Below are 16,206 nucleotides of genomic sequence, written 5' to 3' on the forward strand. Positions count from 1 at the left end.
GGTGCACCTTAGTCTTCAAGGTGACATCTTTTCAACACTTTAAAGAGGTCTTTTGCAGCATATTTGCCCAATACAATAGGTCGTTTGATCTCTTGACTGCGGCTTTCATGGGTGTTGATTGACGATCCAAGTAAAACGAAATCCTAACAGCTTCAATCTTTCCTCTGTTTATCATGATATTGCTTATTGGTTCAGTTGTGAGGATTTTTGTTTTCTTTATGTTAAGGTGTAATCCCTACTAAAAGCTGTGGTCCTTGATCTTCAACAGTAAGCGCTTCAAGTCCTCTTCACTTTCAGCAAGCAAGGTTGTGTCATCATTTTAGGGTAAGGAGGTCTCATATTTAGCTGGCAGGATTTCAGAATTGTTACGGTCCAAAGGCTGATGTGTGTCTGCCATTCTTCCTCTTTCTGAACGGAAACATTTATATTGGTCATCTTGTCCCTGTCCAACAATGTATATCGAGAGAGGGGGCATGTGCAAAAAGAGTTAACACAGCAGGTATGAAACCGTTATCCTTAAGAAGGCCTGCCTGCAAAGTTGGCCTTTGGCTGATGTCTGGGAACTTGGATTTCAGGAGGATTGCCACCATTCTCTAACCGGTAAGGGTGGCTTCCTGTGCCTAAACTGTTTGTAAAAATCCATTGCCACTGAGTTGAATCCAACTGTGGTTTATGCCAAACACCTGCTTTCCTTCTGGGAGTCTGGTATTTGGGTATGTGATTGGCAGATGGTACCTACATGACCAACTTCCAATAAAAACCCTGGGCAGAGTCTCTAATGAGTTTCCTGGGTAGACGAAACTTCACACATGTTGTCAAAGTTTGACGCTAGAGGAATTAAGCATGTCCTGTATGACTTCAGTGGGAGAGGATTCTTGGAAGTTTGTACATGATTCCTTCTAGTCTTTGCCCCAAGAGCCTTTTCTCTTTGCTGATTTTGCTTTGTATTCTTCCACTGTAATAAATCATAGCTTTAGGTATGACTATATACTAAATCCTGAGTCCTCCCAGTGAATGACCAAACCTGCAGGTAGTCTTGGGGACCCTGATATTATGTAACTTGTCTTTTTAGGTTACAGTCTCTGGATAAAAAGGGATCATATCTAGACCTGATATAGATTACAAGGCCTTAGGCCTCAAGACTGATGCCATGACTGGATGAGACTCACGCCATGACTGGATAGGACTAAGTGATTCCTTGGGGTGGAGGAGGTTGTGAGTATATTTTGTCTGAGGGTAAATATTTATAACCAAAGGACAGAGTGTGTTAGACTGTATTATCGCGCCCAACTATTTTCTCCTCTATAGCAACCCTACAGGACAAAGTTGAACTTCCCCATAGGGTTTCCAAGACCATAATCTAAAAGGATTGTACATCCCTGCCCACAGCCATGTGACTTGCAATGCTACCCTGCAGTCAGGTATGCTTCTCCATCCCACTGTCAGGCTTAGTTACATGACTTGCTTGGACCAATAGAATGTGAGTACAGTGCGCAGGTGCAGCAGAAAATCAAGAGGCACTATGTGACTCTACCAGCGCTCCAGCTCATTTCCTCTGCCACAAGAAAAACATGTCCCAAATAGAGGCTGTTCTTTCAGCCTGGATTCTACAATGCCAGAACACATTAAGCCATAGCCACTGACCTGCAGCCACAAATGTAACATTCATCGAAAATAAATACTTATTGTAAGCCAGTGAAATTTGGGAGTTGTTCTACAGCAAAACCTAGTGGAATGTGACTGATACCACCACATACTTTATTACTCTTAATTACAAAATATGCTTCTACATTTAAAATATTAATATAAGATATCCTATCTAGCATAACTATCTTTGTAGTAGCATTAAAACACCAAATCTATCTAACTTACGTTTTGGAGCTCTTTCAGGAATTGGAGTGTCTTTGATGTTCTCTTCTTTGGCAGATTCCCTATTTTCTGAAGACTTTGGTTTTTTCCTTTGGCGCAGTGCTATAGTTGGCCCTTAAAATATTTGAAACAGTTATTGCAACATGTGCATCAAACTATTCTAATCTATATCCTCAGCTGATTAGCTTTTTTTTTATACTTAAGCAAAAGTCGTACTGAGACTTCTTAGTACCAAAGATAGCCTTTATTTTCATAACTATATTAACACACATACACCCCCGCTCTGGGAAGTCCTACTGATAAACCAAGGAGCTCTTGAGGTAATGCTGTTTTCAACGTAAGTATAGTAAATGCTTTTCCATAATAACTGGGCAACAAAATGTCATTTAATAAGTTAGCTTATTATTCTAGCTAACCTGACACAATCATATGCATCATTCATGGACTACCAATTTTTTCTTAACTCAAAGTATTAAATACATTTTTTTATAATCCTGAAAGTTCCACAGTTTCACAGTGCTGAGGTATCATTATCACTGTATGGTCTTACACAAATAGCTGCTAGAAAACAGGCTCAGAGAAATTTTTCAATATATCACTATCTGCCCTTTCTATCTTCAATTAAAAAATGTAATGCAGAAGGTACCTCCAAACCAGTAAACTAAATTCCAAATTAGACAGGAATTTACTATATACAATTTAACTAGTTTTCCCTCCTAGAATTTGTTATCATGTGGGGTAGACTATAACTATAGTGTAGGTACAGGGTGTTCCTGTCAAGTTTATAACGTGGTACAAGAATGAATCTCCTCCTTACAGAAAGGAAGTTTTCTCTTTTTTTAATGACTTTAGGCTATGAAATATAAACCTAAAAAGAACAGTCAAAGAGACAAATGAATCAGCTACTGCTGCTGCTGCTGAGATACGCTTTTCTAGTTTTACTGTAGAAAATGAGTAAAATAAATGTATTTAAACAGCTTCATAGCAAATTCATGTTTGCTAAAATATCTTTGTAAACACTGGCAAAGTGAGAAAAAAATGCTATATATTTAGTGGATTCCATCTGACTAATTTTTACCTATTTCTGTACTACCATTTATTTTGTAGTCATGTTAGTGAGGCCAGTGGATACATTAAAAAATAATACTGTTATTGGAAAAGCCATACCTCAAATTTTGAGTATTTTTACACACAAATTTAGATCAATTAATAAATATTACTATATTCCTTCCTTAGGATGCCCTTTTAATTTTCCCCTGCCCTGGGTTAAGGCAAAAGTTAGAAGGGGTCAACAAGAATGAATATTTATATAAAGCCCAATAAGGTCTGCAAATACAAGTTATTATTTTTAACTTTATTAAAAAAGAATACAAGGGAAAATACTACTATAAAAAATTTCCTTAGTAGTTATGCTTGCATGATTAAATACATTAACAGTATTAATTTTTTTTAATTGAGTTGAATAATTTCAGAAACCAAGTTAAATCTATTAAGGTAATTAAGTATGTGACCAATGGGCTATGTCCCTTCCATTAGACAGAATCTAAAAACACATATTTAGGATAAAGATAAATTGGAAAGCAATAGATATAAAGTGTCCTTTACAAAAAGCTACCTTTTTTTTTTTTTTTAAATATTTCTTTATAAAATGAATCACTTTACAGGAACTTTAAAATGTTCTCTGTGTAAACAAAGGGGTTTTATTTATAAGAGTACAACTTACACTAGAAATTCTGCATAGATTCCCAAATAATGTATTAAATATATACATCTTAAGTAATTTCACAAGAATCTGTATTAGCAGTGATTCAAGACCATACAAATAAGTAATTTATACTACTACTACAAAAAATTCAAAAAACTCATTCCCATCAAGTAGATTCTGACTCATAACTGACTGCCTCCCGGGGTTTCCAAGGCTGTAAATCTTCACAGAAGCAGCCTGCCACACCTTTCTCCTGTGATCTGTACTACTAAAAAAAATATTCCCTTAATTCTAAGCGCTATACATTTTAAGATACTATTTTTTTAATAATTTTTATTCTGCTTTAAGTGGAAGTTTACAAATCAAGTCAGTCTCTCACACAAAAACCCATATACACCTTGCAACACACTCCCAATTACTCTCCCCCTAATTAGACAGCCCACTCCCTCCCTCCACTCTCTCTTTTCATGTCCATTTCTCCAGCTTCTAACTCCCTCCACCCTCTCATCTCCCCTCCAGGCAGGAGATGCCAACAGAGTCTCAAGTGTCCACCTGATCCAAGAAGCTCACTCCTCACCAGCATCCCTCTCCAACCCATTGTCCAGTCCAATCCATGTCTGAAGAGTTGGCTTTGGGAATGGTTCCTGTCCTGGGCCAACAGAAGGTCTGGGGGCCATGACCACCGGGGTCCTTCTGGTCTCAGTCAGACCATTAAGTCTGGTCTTTTTATGAGAATTTGGGGTCTGCATCCCACTGCTCTCCTGCTCCCTCAGGGGTTCTCTGCTGTGTTCCCTGTCAGTTAAGATACTATTTTAATAGCAGTATTTCAAGGAGAAAAAAACACTATCATATGAAACACACACGCTGATTTCTAGACATGTCAATTTTAGCGGTATTAAAAGTTGAGGGCAAAAAGTACAGTATTTGTTTTAGCCAATCTCTTCAACCTCGTCCCTAAAACTAGTTTTTTGCCTGTCATCAAGAAACTGACTGGATGAAAAATTTCACCTCACTTCCCTTATACTGATCTAGTAACTTCAACACTGAAAGACAAAGCCAGGCATCTCTAAGCAAAAACGCAGCAAAGGCCAAAGCAACTGGACAAACTAGATTATTAGGTCTGATAGGAATGCACTGGTATGGAATTCAAACTTCCTTTTCAATCACATATGATTTCGGCATTACAAAGGAAAAAACCAAACCACACTAGCTGCCCTCCAGTTGATTCCAACTCATGGTGACCTACACGTGTCACAGCAGAACCGTGCTCCTTAGGGTTTCAGTGGCTGATTTCTCAGAAGTAGATTGCCAGGCCTTTCTAAAGAGGTGCCTCTGGGTAAGCTCAAACCACCAACCTTTGGGTCAGCAGCTGAGCACTTAACCATTTATACCACCCAGGGACTCCTTTGAAAAGAAAATGTCCAACTAAATGACAATGACAACATATCCACACAAATAACCTGTTATTTTCAGTTTCTAGTCCAGTGATCTTCATATGAAATAACAGGACCACAAATAGGCTTGCAAATGTCATCAGACTATACACAGCAATTTCCAAGTGAAATGGTATTATTGTTCTGCTCAAGGTTGTCACTTCTCTCTTTGCTCTAACACTTCTTTCAGGAAACACAAATATGAATATCTTTATCCTCTATCGTAACAAGTAAGACATTTTTTGGAAGATCAAATTCCCAAAGAGTATTTACTTAGAGAAACACTGGGACAATGGAGATGATGCAAGTGAATGAAAAGCAACACCTAGATACAAGTAAAATATACAGTATTTAAAACACAAATAATTTAAGTGATACTCTATAGACTATTTGGAAACTCTGGTGGCATAGTGGTTAAAAGCTCGGGTGCTAACCAAAAGGTCAGCAGTTTGAATCCACCAGGTGCTCCTTAGAAACCCTATGAGGCAGTTCTACTCTGTCCTACAGGGGTCACTATGAGTCAAAATCCACGCAACAGCAACAGGTTTGTTTTTTTTTGGGGGGGGGGTATAGACTACTTAGTCTAATTTTAATACAGTAAATACATGATAATATATAGAGTGCCTAATAAATGTAAAGCACTTGGAATAATGCCTGCACATAGACATAGACATACTTGCTATAAATACTATCATTACTTGCATTATTGTAACAAACGAGAATTGAATTATTCATTGTTGACAATTATATTCCAGCATCTAACACAGCAGACAGCCAAACACTTAATGAATTTAAAAATCTGCTGAATGAAACTATATTTTAATAAAACTGCAATCCATTAATTGTTCCATACAAGATGTACTTAATTGTCTCTTAAATGCCTATAATTCTACAACCAAAAGTCAGTTTTCATTTTATAACACATAAATAGATCTTACAAAGTTTTTTTTAATTGGTTCCACATCCATATCTAACTAGGTGTAACTATAGCTTCTTAAAGCTATTTTTCGTTTTGCAGGATGTATAACAAATATTTTAGTACTGCATTTTTTTTTTCATGCTTTAACTTACGCATGAAAGTGCTCATGGAAACATACAAGCTAGCTAGCTAACCGCATAAATTTGCAATTAGTCAGACAAAGAAAAAAATATCAAGAAATGTTTTAAATAACACACTGCAACCCCAGATAAAATCAAGGAAACAAATGAAATTATATTCTTCCTTACTACCAAGGACGGAGAGCTTTGACTGTGAAGCTGCTCTTAGAATATCTTAAATTTAGATCAGCTTCAGCATTCTGAAACCAAGAGAGACAAACATGAAACAAGAGTGAACACAGAGACAGCACAGCAAGTCACAGAGCTGTAAACTATTCTTGCACTCAACTTTTTAAAAAAAACTTTCTCCTGAATTCTTGAAACTTCCTCCTTCCGCTCCTGGTTCAATGATGCCTAAATCTAAACTAGATGAACTTACTATCATAACCACCACTTCACTCAAAAAGGTAAAAAGTCATGTTTCCCACCTGAATGCAAAATCTAACGCTCAGTCCAGTTACCGTGTACACCTGCTCCGGAAACTAACAGTATTATGAAGTTATTATGCCATCAGTATTGCCTATACTATCACTAGCTATACCACTAGTTCCCTTCCCACTCATTTTTCTCTCATAACTATCATTTTTTTAATCAAACAAACCATGTTTATTGAGTACTTAAATTGACATAAAGCTAAAAACAGTCCATTCTTTAATGAAAATAAAAACAAAAGCAGGCAGAACATATATTTTCATTATACAAAAATAATAAGCTAGAAGTACATACACCACCTTCCTCTTCCTTTTTTACTAATTAACAGCATATTTGGTAATCCCTGTGCATTCTGTTTTCCCCAACTCCTGAATCCACTCCTTCCCTTCTACTTCCACTGTTGTTATTGTTAGTGGCTGTGAAGTCAGTCCCCAACTCATGGCAACCCCATGCACAAAGCAAGAAAATGCTGCCCAGTCCTGCACCACCCCTGTGATAAATTGCAAATCAGCCCCATTACCCTTATCTTAATCAGCACATCATAATCTTTCACTTGTATTGCTGTGGAATCTCCTAACTAGACCTGGTGTCTCTTCCCTACAGTCCTTCTTTCACAAAGCTTCCAGATGTCTCTTTGTAAAGCTATTACCGTATCAATCATATATCACTTCTCTGCTCAAAAACGTCTCAAAGCCCTTCGCCTAGCCTTTTAATGACTCTACTGTTGTTGTCTGCTGTGGAGTTGATCCAACTCATAGTGACCTGGTAAGTCACTAAGTGACCTGGTAAGTTCTACAACTGTCTCATAAGATTGTCTAGGCTGTAAATCCTTGCGGGAGTCATAACTATCATTTTTCTACGAATAAATATTGCTGAATGGATTTCCCTAGTATTGGCCACGAGGGGGCACGGAAAGCTTTCCTCGATCCACCCACTTTACCCCCAAAAGCCTTCCCAGCATCCTCATCCTCCCTAACTACTTACATCCATCCGTGCTTTGCCATTTTTCCCTTACCCTGAACTACAGCTTCTCTGATTTCTGCTCGCTCATCCCCTTCCAATTCACTTTACCACGTTTACTCCAAACACCTGCCCTTGGGGTGCGTTTCCTCTCACCTTGTGACTTTGGATTTGTCAGTCTCCACATAGCTTTAAAGGGCGCACTTAGAATGAGGGCCATTTGGTTCAACGATTGTCACATTTCGCACACGCTCTCGGTACCTTTGATAAGCTCTCTCACCTGCAGCTTCTGAATCAATCTAGGTCCCCCAGCCCATTAATTATCTGCCCCTGAGCCTCCCTCTCAAGCACTCCAGCACAGCTTTCTCTCAGGCTACCGGAATCCCAACTTGAAGTTCCACCTTTGCTTCCCACTTCGGCCGACAAACTTCGGGCCACTCACTCCGCGCCCTCGGAGTCTCTCGGCAAACCTCTCCCCTCGCACGCATCCACCTGCCGCCGCCCCGCTCTCTCCCGTCCTCCCCGCGCGGCTGCGGCCACCGGCCGACCGCAGCCCGGGCCTCCGGGCCCCTCGCGCCCCTGCTCCTCTTCCCCGGGACCACGGGCGGCAGTCGGCACGCTGGACCCCGGCGCCGTCACCTTCTTCCTCCGCCATCGTCTCCGCGGAGGCCCGGGCGCCCCTCCAGCTGCCGTGCGGCCCGGTGCCTCCCTGCCTCCGCATCGCCGACCCCTCGGCCGCCCCCTAGACCCGCTCCCGGCCGCCGCGCCCCCACTTCCTGACCCGCCCCCCTCCGGTGTCGCCGCCAACCGCGTCCTGCCGCGCGGCTCGGGAACCAGAGTGCCGGGAGCGGGGAGTGGCCGGAGCGTTTCGCTGGGGCGCCTGGGCCTGCGCGGACCGGAAGGAGACCTAACGCCTGTGGCACCGCCCACGCCTGTCGCTCTCAGCCAGCTCCTCCCCGGGAAAGCAACTCCCGCTGCGACTCTCCGTCTCCGTCTTTCCTTCCAAAGAGGTGAAAGCCCGCGACTTAGGTGATTGGGCTCATGGAGTCAGAGAATATCATAGCTAGACCTTCCAGATCCAGCCCCCACCCCCCGCCTCATTTTACAAGGAGGAAACTGAAGTCCGGCGAGGTGTAAGCCTCAAAGTTAGTAAGAGCTAGAACTGGAACCCAGTACTCTGAATTTCTTCAGTGCCTGCGTTCTTAGGGTGATTTCAGAGCGCTGCAAAACGTTCTGGATTGGCGCATCTGCTTTAGTAGGTCACTTGACCATCGCTGGAAAGAAGCTTATGCTAGGACCTTAACATTTTTAGCTACCAAAACTGATTAAACAAATTCATTTACATTTCATAATACCATGAAAAAAATAATAATACTAAGGTCGTTTGGGAAGGGGTTGCCTTTTAGATATTCCATAGCAGTGAAACATGGTTAAAATTGTCATGCTGTTTATGCCGTCACTTTTATTATATATGGCGTTGTTCCACAAACTTCAGGACCCTTTCCCTAGCAGTAAAAAAAAAAAAAAGTAAATTTAGGAGCTGACACAGCACCCATTTCAGGGATGTAAACTTAGGAAGTGGATTTTAAAGACGGAGAAAAAGCCCAAGAAGGACTGAAATCATGGGGTAATTATGGGTATCCCATTCTTAGCAGGTAGATCTCTTAATACCATCTTTATCAAGCAAGGCTATTTGGAGAGAAGCTATCAGTTTTCAATTCCATGCAAAAACAATTCCAAGAACTCTTTTTATATCTCTAAAACCAAACCCAGTGCCGTCGAGTCAATTCTGACTCATAGCAATCCTATAGGATCGAGTAGAACTGCCCCCATAGAGTTTCCAAGGAGCGCCTGGTGGGTTCCAACTGCCGACCCTTTGGTTAGCAGCCAACACTTAACCACTATGCCACCAGAGTTTCCTTTATATTTGTAGTAGCCTGAAATGTAAGTACTTTCTTTCCCCTTCAAACAACGCTGGACAGCACGGGAGTTATAAACATAGTCCAAGATACCAGTGGACCATAAAAGGACTGAGGTCAAAGCAAAGAGAGAACAGAATTCATAGACCTTGAAACCATAGGATATGGCAGGTCCTCTGGACATGGGCAGCAGATACCAGATGAGCTGCACTGGGAGAGGCACACATCAAGGGAGACTAATACAGTGGCTACGGAGGGCTGCTGATTTTCCAAGTCTAGGCTCTTAAAGTGATGTCCATTTCTGTAGTTTCTTCAGGATCACCTCAAGAGATGGTCCTTCAACGGATGGACTTAATTGTAAATTTGAGTGCTCTTTATACAATAGTTGGAAACCCTGGCGGTGTAGTGGTTAAGTGCTACGGCTGCTAACCAAAAGGTCAGCAGTTCAAATCCACCAGGCACTCCTTGGAAACTCTACATGGCAGTTCTACCCTGTCCTATAGGTCGCTATGAGTCAGAATCGACTCGAAGGCAACGGGTATTTTTTTTTATACAATAGTTAACACTCCTGGCGGCCCAGTGGTTAAAATCCTTGCCGTTAACCAAAACATCAGTAGTTCGAACCCACCAGCCACTTACTGGGAAAAAGATGCGGCAGTCTGCTTCTGTCAAGATTTGTTGTTGTTAGGTGCTGTTGACTTGGTTCCGACTCATAGCGACCCTGTGAACAACAGGATGAAACACTGCCTGGTCCTGTGTCATCCTCACAATCATTGCTATGTTTGAGCCCATTTTTGCAGCTACTATCAATCCAGCTCCTTGAGAGTCTTTCTGTTTTTTGCTGACCCTCTACCTGACCAAGCATGATGTCCTTTTCCAGGCACTGGTCCCTCCTGATAACATGTCCAAAGTACATGAGACAAAGGATCATCATCCTTGCTTCTAAGGAGCGTTCTGGATGTACTTCTTCCAAGACATATTTGTTAGTTCTTCTGGCAGTACATGGCATGGTGTATATTCAACATTCTTTGCCAAAAACATAATTCAAAGGCCTTAATTTTTCTTCTGTTTTCCTTATTCCTTGTCCAGCATTCGAATGCATATTAACCGACTGAAAATACCGTGGCTTGGGTCGGGCACACCTTAGTTCTCAAAGGGACATCTTTGCTTTTTAAGACTTTAAAGAGGTCTTTTGCAGCAGATTTGCCCAATGCAATAATACATCGTTTGATTTCTTGAATGCTGCTTCCATGGGCATTGAGTGTTGTTCCAAGTGAAATGAAATCCTTGACAAATTCAATATTTCCTCCATTTATCATGATGTTGCTTACTGGTTCAGTTATGAGAATTTGTTTTCTTTATTTTGAGGTGCAATCCATACTGAAGGCTATTGTCTTTGATCTTCATCAGTAAGTGCTTCAAGTCCTCTTCACTTCCAGCAAGCAAGGTTGTGTCATCTGCATATCAAAGGTTGTTAATGAGCCGTCCTCCAATCCTGATGCCACATTGCTCATATAGTCCAGCTTTTCAGATTATGTGCTCAGCATACAGGTTGAATAAGTATGGTGAAAGGATACAACCCTGAAGCACACCTTTTCTGACTTTAAGCCATGCAGTGTCCCCTTGTTCTGTTTGAACAACTGCCTCTTGGTCTATGTACAGATTCTGCATGAGCACAATTGAGTATTTTGGAATTCCCATTCTTTGCGATGTTATCCATAATTTCTAATGATCCACACAGTCGAATGCCTGTGCATAGTCAATAAAACATAGGTAAGCATCTTTCTGGTATTTTCTGCTTTCATCCAAGATTCATCTGGCATCAGAAATGATATCCCTTGTTACACGTCCTTTTCTGAATCTGGCTTAAACTTTTGGTGGTTCCCTGTTGATGTTCTGCTGCAACCACTTTTGAATGATTTCCAGCATAATTTTACTTGTGTGTGATAATAATGATATTATTTCATAATTTCCGCATACTGTCGGATCCCCTTTTTTGAATGGGCACAAATATGGATCCCTTCCAGTCAGTTGGCCAGGAAGCTGTCTCCGAAATTTCTTGACACCTCCAGCACTGCATCTTTTTGTTGAAACCTCTCAATTGGTACTCTTGTCAATTCCTGAAGCCTTGTTTTTCGCTATTCCCTTCAGTGCAACTTGAACTTCTGCCTTCAGTACCATCAGTCCTTAATCATATATGCTACCTCCTGAAATGGTTGTACATCGACTACTTCTTTTTTGGTACAATGATTGTATATTCTTTCCATCTTCTCTTGATGCTTGTTGGCATTGTTCGATATTTTCCCCATAGAATTCTTCAATATTGCAACTCAAGGCTTGAATTTTTTCTCCAGCTCTTTCAGCTTAAGAAATTTCCGTTCAGTTTTCTAACGCCAGCCAGATCTTTGTGCATTTCATTATAATACTTTGCCTTCTCGAGCCACCCTTTGAAATCTGTTCAGCTCTTTTACTTCATCGTTTCCTCCATTCACTTTAGCTACTCTACATGCAAGAGCAAGTTTCAGCGTCTCTTCTGACATCCATCTTGATCTTTTCTTTCTTTCCTGTCTTTTTAATGGCCTTTTGCTTTCTTCATGTATGGTATCCTTGATGTCATTCCACAACTCTTCAGGTCTTTGGTCATTAGCGTTCAATGCATCGAATTGTTCTTCAGATCGTTTCTAAATTTAGGTGGAGTATGCACAAGGTTGTATTTTGGTTCTTGTGGATGTGCTTTCATTTTCTTCAGCTTCAACTTGTATGTGAGCAATTGATGGTCTGTTCCACAGTCAACCCCCGGCCTTGTTCTGACTGATAATATTGAGCTTCTCCATCATCTCTTTCCACAGATGTAGTCAATTTTCCGTCTGGTGAGGTCCCGTGTATAGTCACCATTTATGTTGTTGAAAAAAGGTATTTGCAATGAAGAAGTCATTGGTCTTCCAAAATCCTATCATTCGATCTCTGGTGTTATTTCTACCAACAAGGCTGTATTTTCCACCTGCCCGATTCTTCATCTTCGTTTCCAACTTTTGCATTCCAGTCACCAGTAACTATCAATATATCTTGATTGCACGTTTGATCAATTTCAGACTGCAGAAGTTGGTAAAAATCTTCAATTTCTTCATCTTTGGCATTAGTAGTTGGTGGGTAAATTTGAATTTACGGATAGTAGGCCCTCTAAATATTTGTGGAATTGAATTATATTAGGGTTGCCACTTAAAATGTAGTAAACTTTATTATAAATATGTCCCATGCAAAATTTGGGACATACTTACACAAAACAGCTATTTATTATTTATTTATAAATTCCCATTTAATTTGTTGTCATGGTTTGTTTGTTATTGCTAAATTTGCCAACCCTATTAATATGGATTGAAATTGCCCCATTAGAAGCCACTTAGCATGGTTATGCTCAGGTCTTCTTGGTGCATATAAATAACTGATTAAATTCCTTCTTATTTTGATAGCAGGAAGGCAGTTAATTCAGAAAGAATCTGCCATTCCTAAAGCCCTGGCAAATGAAGTTGCTTCAGCTGTTTTCCTACCCTGCCAAGGCCGGACCTGGATGGGCCTCATGCAGGCTGGCACTGCTGCTGACCTACTTCTCAGTCATTCAGCCAGAGCAGACATTTACCTGGCAGGGCCACACCTGGCATGTTGAGTACCAATCACACTTGCAAATTGTAGGTATCTTAAAACCAAAAGAGCACAATGATTTGGGGGGAAAATGTTTCCGCCTAAAATTATGACTTGTCACAGTTAACAATTTGTGTGTAACAGGAAAAGGGCCAGGACATTCGTTCTCTTTTAACACAGTAAAAAACAAAACTGTTAATGAATGTTTATGACATGATTTTGAAACACCATTTTTTTATTGTACTTTAGATAAAGGTTTATAGAACAAGCTAGTTTCTCATTAAATAGTTAGTACACATATTGTTTTATGACGTTGATTAACAACCCCACGACATGTCAACACTCTTCCTTCTCAACCTTGGGTTCCCTATTACCAGCTTTCCCCCCTGCCTTCTAGTCCTTGCGCCTAGGCTGGTGTGCCCAAAGCTTTAGTCTGGTTTTGTTTTATGGGCCTGTTTCATCTTTGGCTGAAGGGTGAACCTCAGGAGTGACTTCATTACTGAGCTAAAAAGGTGTCCAGGGGTCATACTCTCAGGGTTTCTCCAGTCTCTGTCAGGCCAGTATAAGTCTGGTCTTTTTTTGTGAGTTAGAATTTTGTTCTACATTTTTCTCCAGCTCTGTTCGGGACCCTCTATTGTGATCCCTGTCAGAGCAGTCAGTGTTGGTAGCCAGGCACCATCTAGCTGTACTGAACTCAGTCTGGTGGAGGCTGTGGTAGATGTGGTCCATTAGTCCTTTGGACTAATCTTTTCCTTGATGTTAGTTTTCTTCATTCTTCCTTGCTCCCTAATGGGTGAGACCAGTGGAGTATGTTAGATGGTCGCTCACGGGCTTTTAAGACCCCAGATGTTACTCATCAAAGTAGAATGTAGAACGTTTTCTTTATAAACTATGTTATGCCAATAGAGCTAGAAGTCCCCCGAGACCATGGTCCCCACAGCCCTCAGCCCAGCAATTCAGTCCCTCAGGGAGTCTGGATGTGTCTGTGGAGCTTCCAAGACCTTGCCTTATACAAGTTGTGCTGGCTTCCCCAATATTATGTACTGTCTTACCCTTCACCAAAGTTACCACTTATCTATTGTCTCTTTAGCGTGAAACACATTTTTAAAGTCCTCTTAGAATCCTGACTAGGCAATCTTTGGCTGAGAACAAGATCCTGAAAAGGCATTAGCACTCCATGCCCAGTAGATGGCAGAAGCAACCCCAAATCATCACCTTCAGGTAGATTTCACACCAAACTGTCAGAGATGTGGCTCTGAACTTGCACTTCAATGTGAAAAGAATACCATTAATAACTTGGTTAATACTAACATTAAATAATTGACAAAATGGTGCTAAACAAAAATAATATTTGCTATTTAGCAACAATTAAATTTATAAGGGGGAGCTGATTATAGGGAGATCTTACTGAGTCAAGTACATCACAGAAGGCCTTCCTCAGGAAGATACTATTTGTGAGTCAGTCAGTGAAGAGAAGGATAGCAGGAAAAAAAAAAAAAGTTGTTTTAGGCAGAGGAAACAGACTAAAGCACAGTGCTCCTGAAAAGAACCAGAAAAGGTACACCAAAGAGGTAGGCAGGAGTCAACTCATGGGATATCATGCAGAGCATACATATATATGTTTTATCCTATAGCCAATGGGAAGCCATTGAAAGGTTTTAAGAATGCATAATCAGATTTGTTTTTAAAAGATTGTTTTTAGCAAAAATTCATTCTTCCAACAAAACCAAAAAAGGAAAAAAAAAAAAACAAACCCATTGCCGTTAAGTCAATTCAGACACATAGCAACCCTATGAGAGTAGAACTGTTCCATAGTTTCCAAGGAGCACCTGGTAAATTCAAACTGCCGACCTTTTCGTTAGCAGCCAATCGCTTAACCACTATGCTACCAGGGCTCCAGTATTGAGGTAATAAACAGGTGAGAGATACTGGTAGGTAGGATGGCGAGGGAGAGGAAGTTAAGGTGACTTCCCTAACTTTAACATCTGGTTGTGCTTGGTACTGGGAACTGAAGAGAAACCAAGAAGCAGCAGACTTTTGGAAGCAGAAAGATAAGTTCTATTTTAAACAGGTAGAGTTTAAAATGCCTGGGAGACAAATGGAAATGTCTATTAAATTGTTGGATATAGGCGTCTAGCTCCAGTGTGGAGTGTGAAAGTGAATGAGTTTGCCCAAAGAGTGCTGAGGATGGAACCAAGAAAAATACCAATTAGGTAAAAAAAAAAAGAAAAAGAAAAAACTTTTTTTTTTTTTTCTTATTAGGTAGGGAAGATTTAATCACAAAGGAGGCTGACAACCAGAAGAAACTGAGTATTTTACATTAAAAAGAAGTTTCTAGTGTTTAATTCTACTGAGTATCATAGGGATCCAGGTATAAAACATTAAAACTTAAGCAGATTTGTTACCCACTTGACCAACACATTCACTTTCATTTTGTTACCCATATGACTAACATTCAGCAACAACATAAAGCAGCTGCTGAGTTAATGGCAAGCTGACAGTAAGGTAAAAAGGCAGACCCAAGGAACACTATGAAGCCCTATTCCGTGACACTAAACAATAAGATATAGTTGTATAATGCTGGGAAGAGCCAGAGCGATAAATGAACAACTGAGAGTAGTAATCACATCAACCTGTCTCCAAGTCTTTTATCTCTCAGATCCCTTGTTTCACTTTTTGTGAAACCTTCAGCAGGTTTTATTTAACCTAAGCTTCAATTTCCTAATGTAGAAAATAATACTAGTACCTACCTTAATGGACTGTTGTGATGATTCATTTAAACAACGGTCATTCACGTTGGGCATACATGTTCTCGGTGATTGTTTTGTTGTGTACTATACTCTATCGAGCTAATGATTACCAGCTGGTGGTTTTGCTCCAAATATCCCTCCACCTCCCAAATGAAGGAATTGAGCTGAGCTATTTATGAAATAGGAAACCCTGGTGGCGTAGTGCTTAAGTGCTACAGCTGCTAACCAAAAGGTCAGCAGTTTAGATCCACCAGGCACTCCTTGGAAACTTTACGGGGCAGTTCTACTCTGTCCAATAAGGTCGCTATGAGTCAGAATCGACTCGATGGCACTGGGTTTGGTTTGGTTTTGGTTTGATTAATGAAATCCTCAAGGGCATTTGCCTTTTAAGTTAGGTCAAA

At 40.5% G+C, this 16,206-nt stretch overlaps 1 protein-coding gene across 7 annotated transcripts in view; it reads right to left on the reverse strand.

Annotated features, from left to right (window-relative positions):
* Positions 1 to 8,263, reverse strand: part of DPY19L4 (dpy-19 like 4) — a 59,406-nt gene extending 51,143 nt beyond the window's left edge. Inside the window, exons 1-3 of one of the 7 annotated variants that reach the window (XM_049854554.1) lie at positions 8,137 to 8,217; positions 4,152 to 4,366; positions 1,873 to 1,983 (exon numbers count right to left, since the gene is read on the reverse strand). In XM_049854554.1, the coding sequence (XP_049710511.1) occupies positions 1,873 to 1,983; positions 4,152 to 4,323 (283 nt within the window). In that variant the 5' untranslated portion in view covers positions 4,324 to 4,366; positions 8,137 to 8,217. The other 6 variants (XM_049854553.1, XM_049854555.1, XM_049854558.1 and 3 more) reach the window with 6 other exon arrangements.
* Positions 8,264 to 16,206: the final 7,943 nt, after the last annotated feature.

Source organism: Elephas maximus, chromosome 15, assembly GCF_024166365.1.
Source record: "Elephas maximus indicus isolate mEleMax1 chromosome 15, mEleMax1 primary haplotype, whole genome shotgun sequence".
NCBI classification, from domain to species: domain Eukaryota; kingdom Metazoa; phylum Chordata; class Mammalia; order Proboscidea; family Elephantidae; genus Elephas; species Elephas maximus.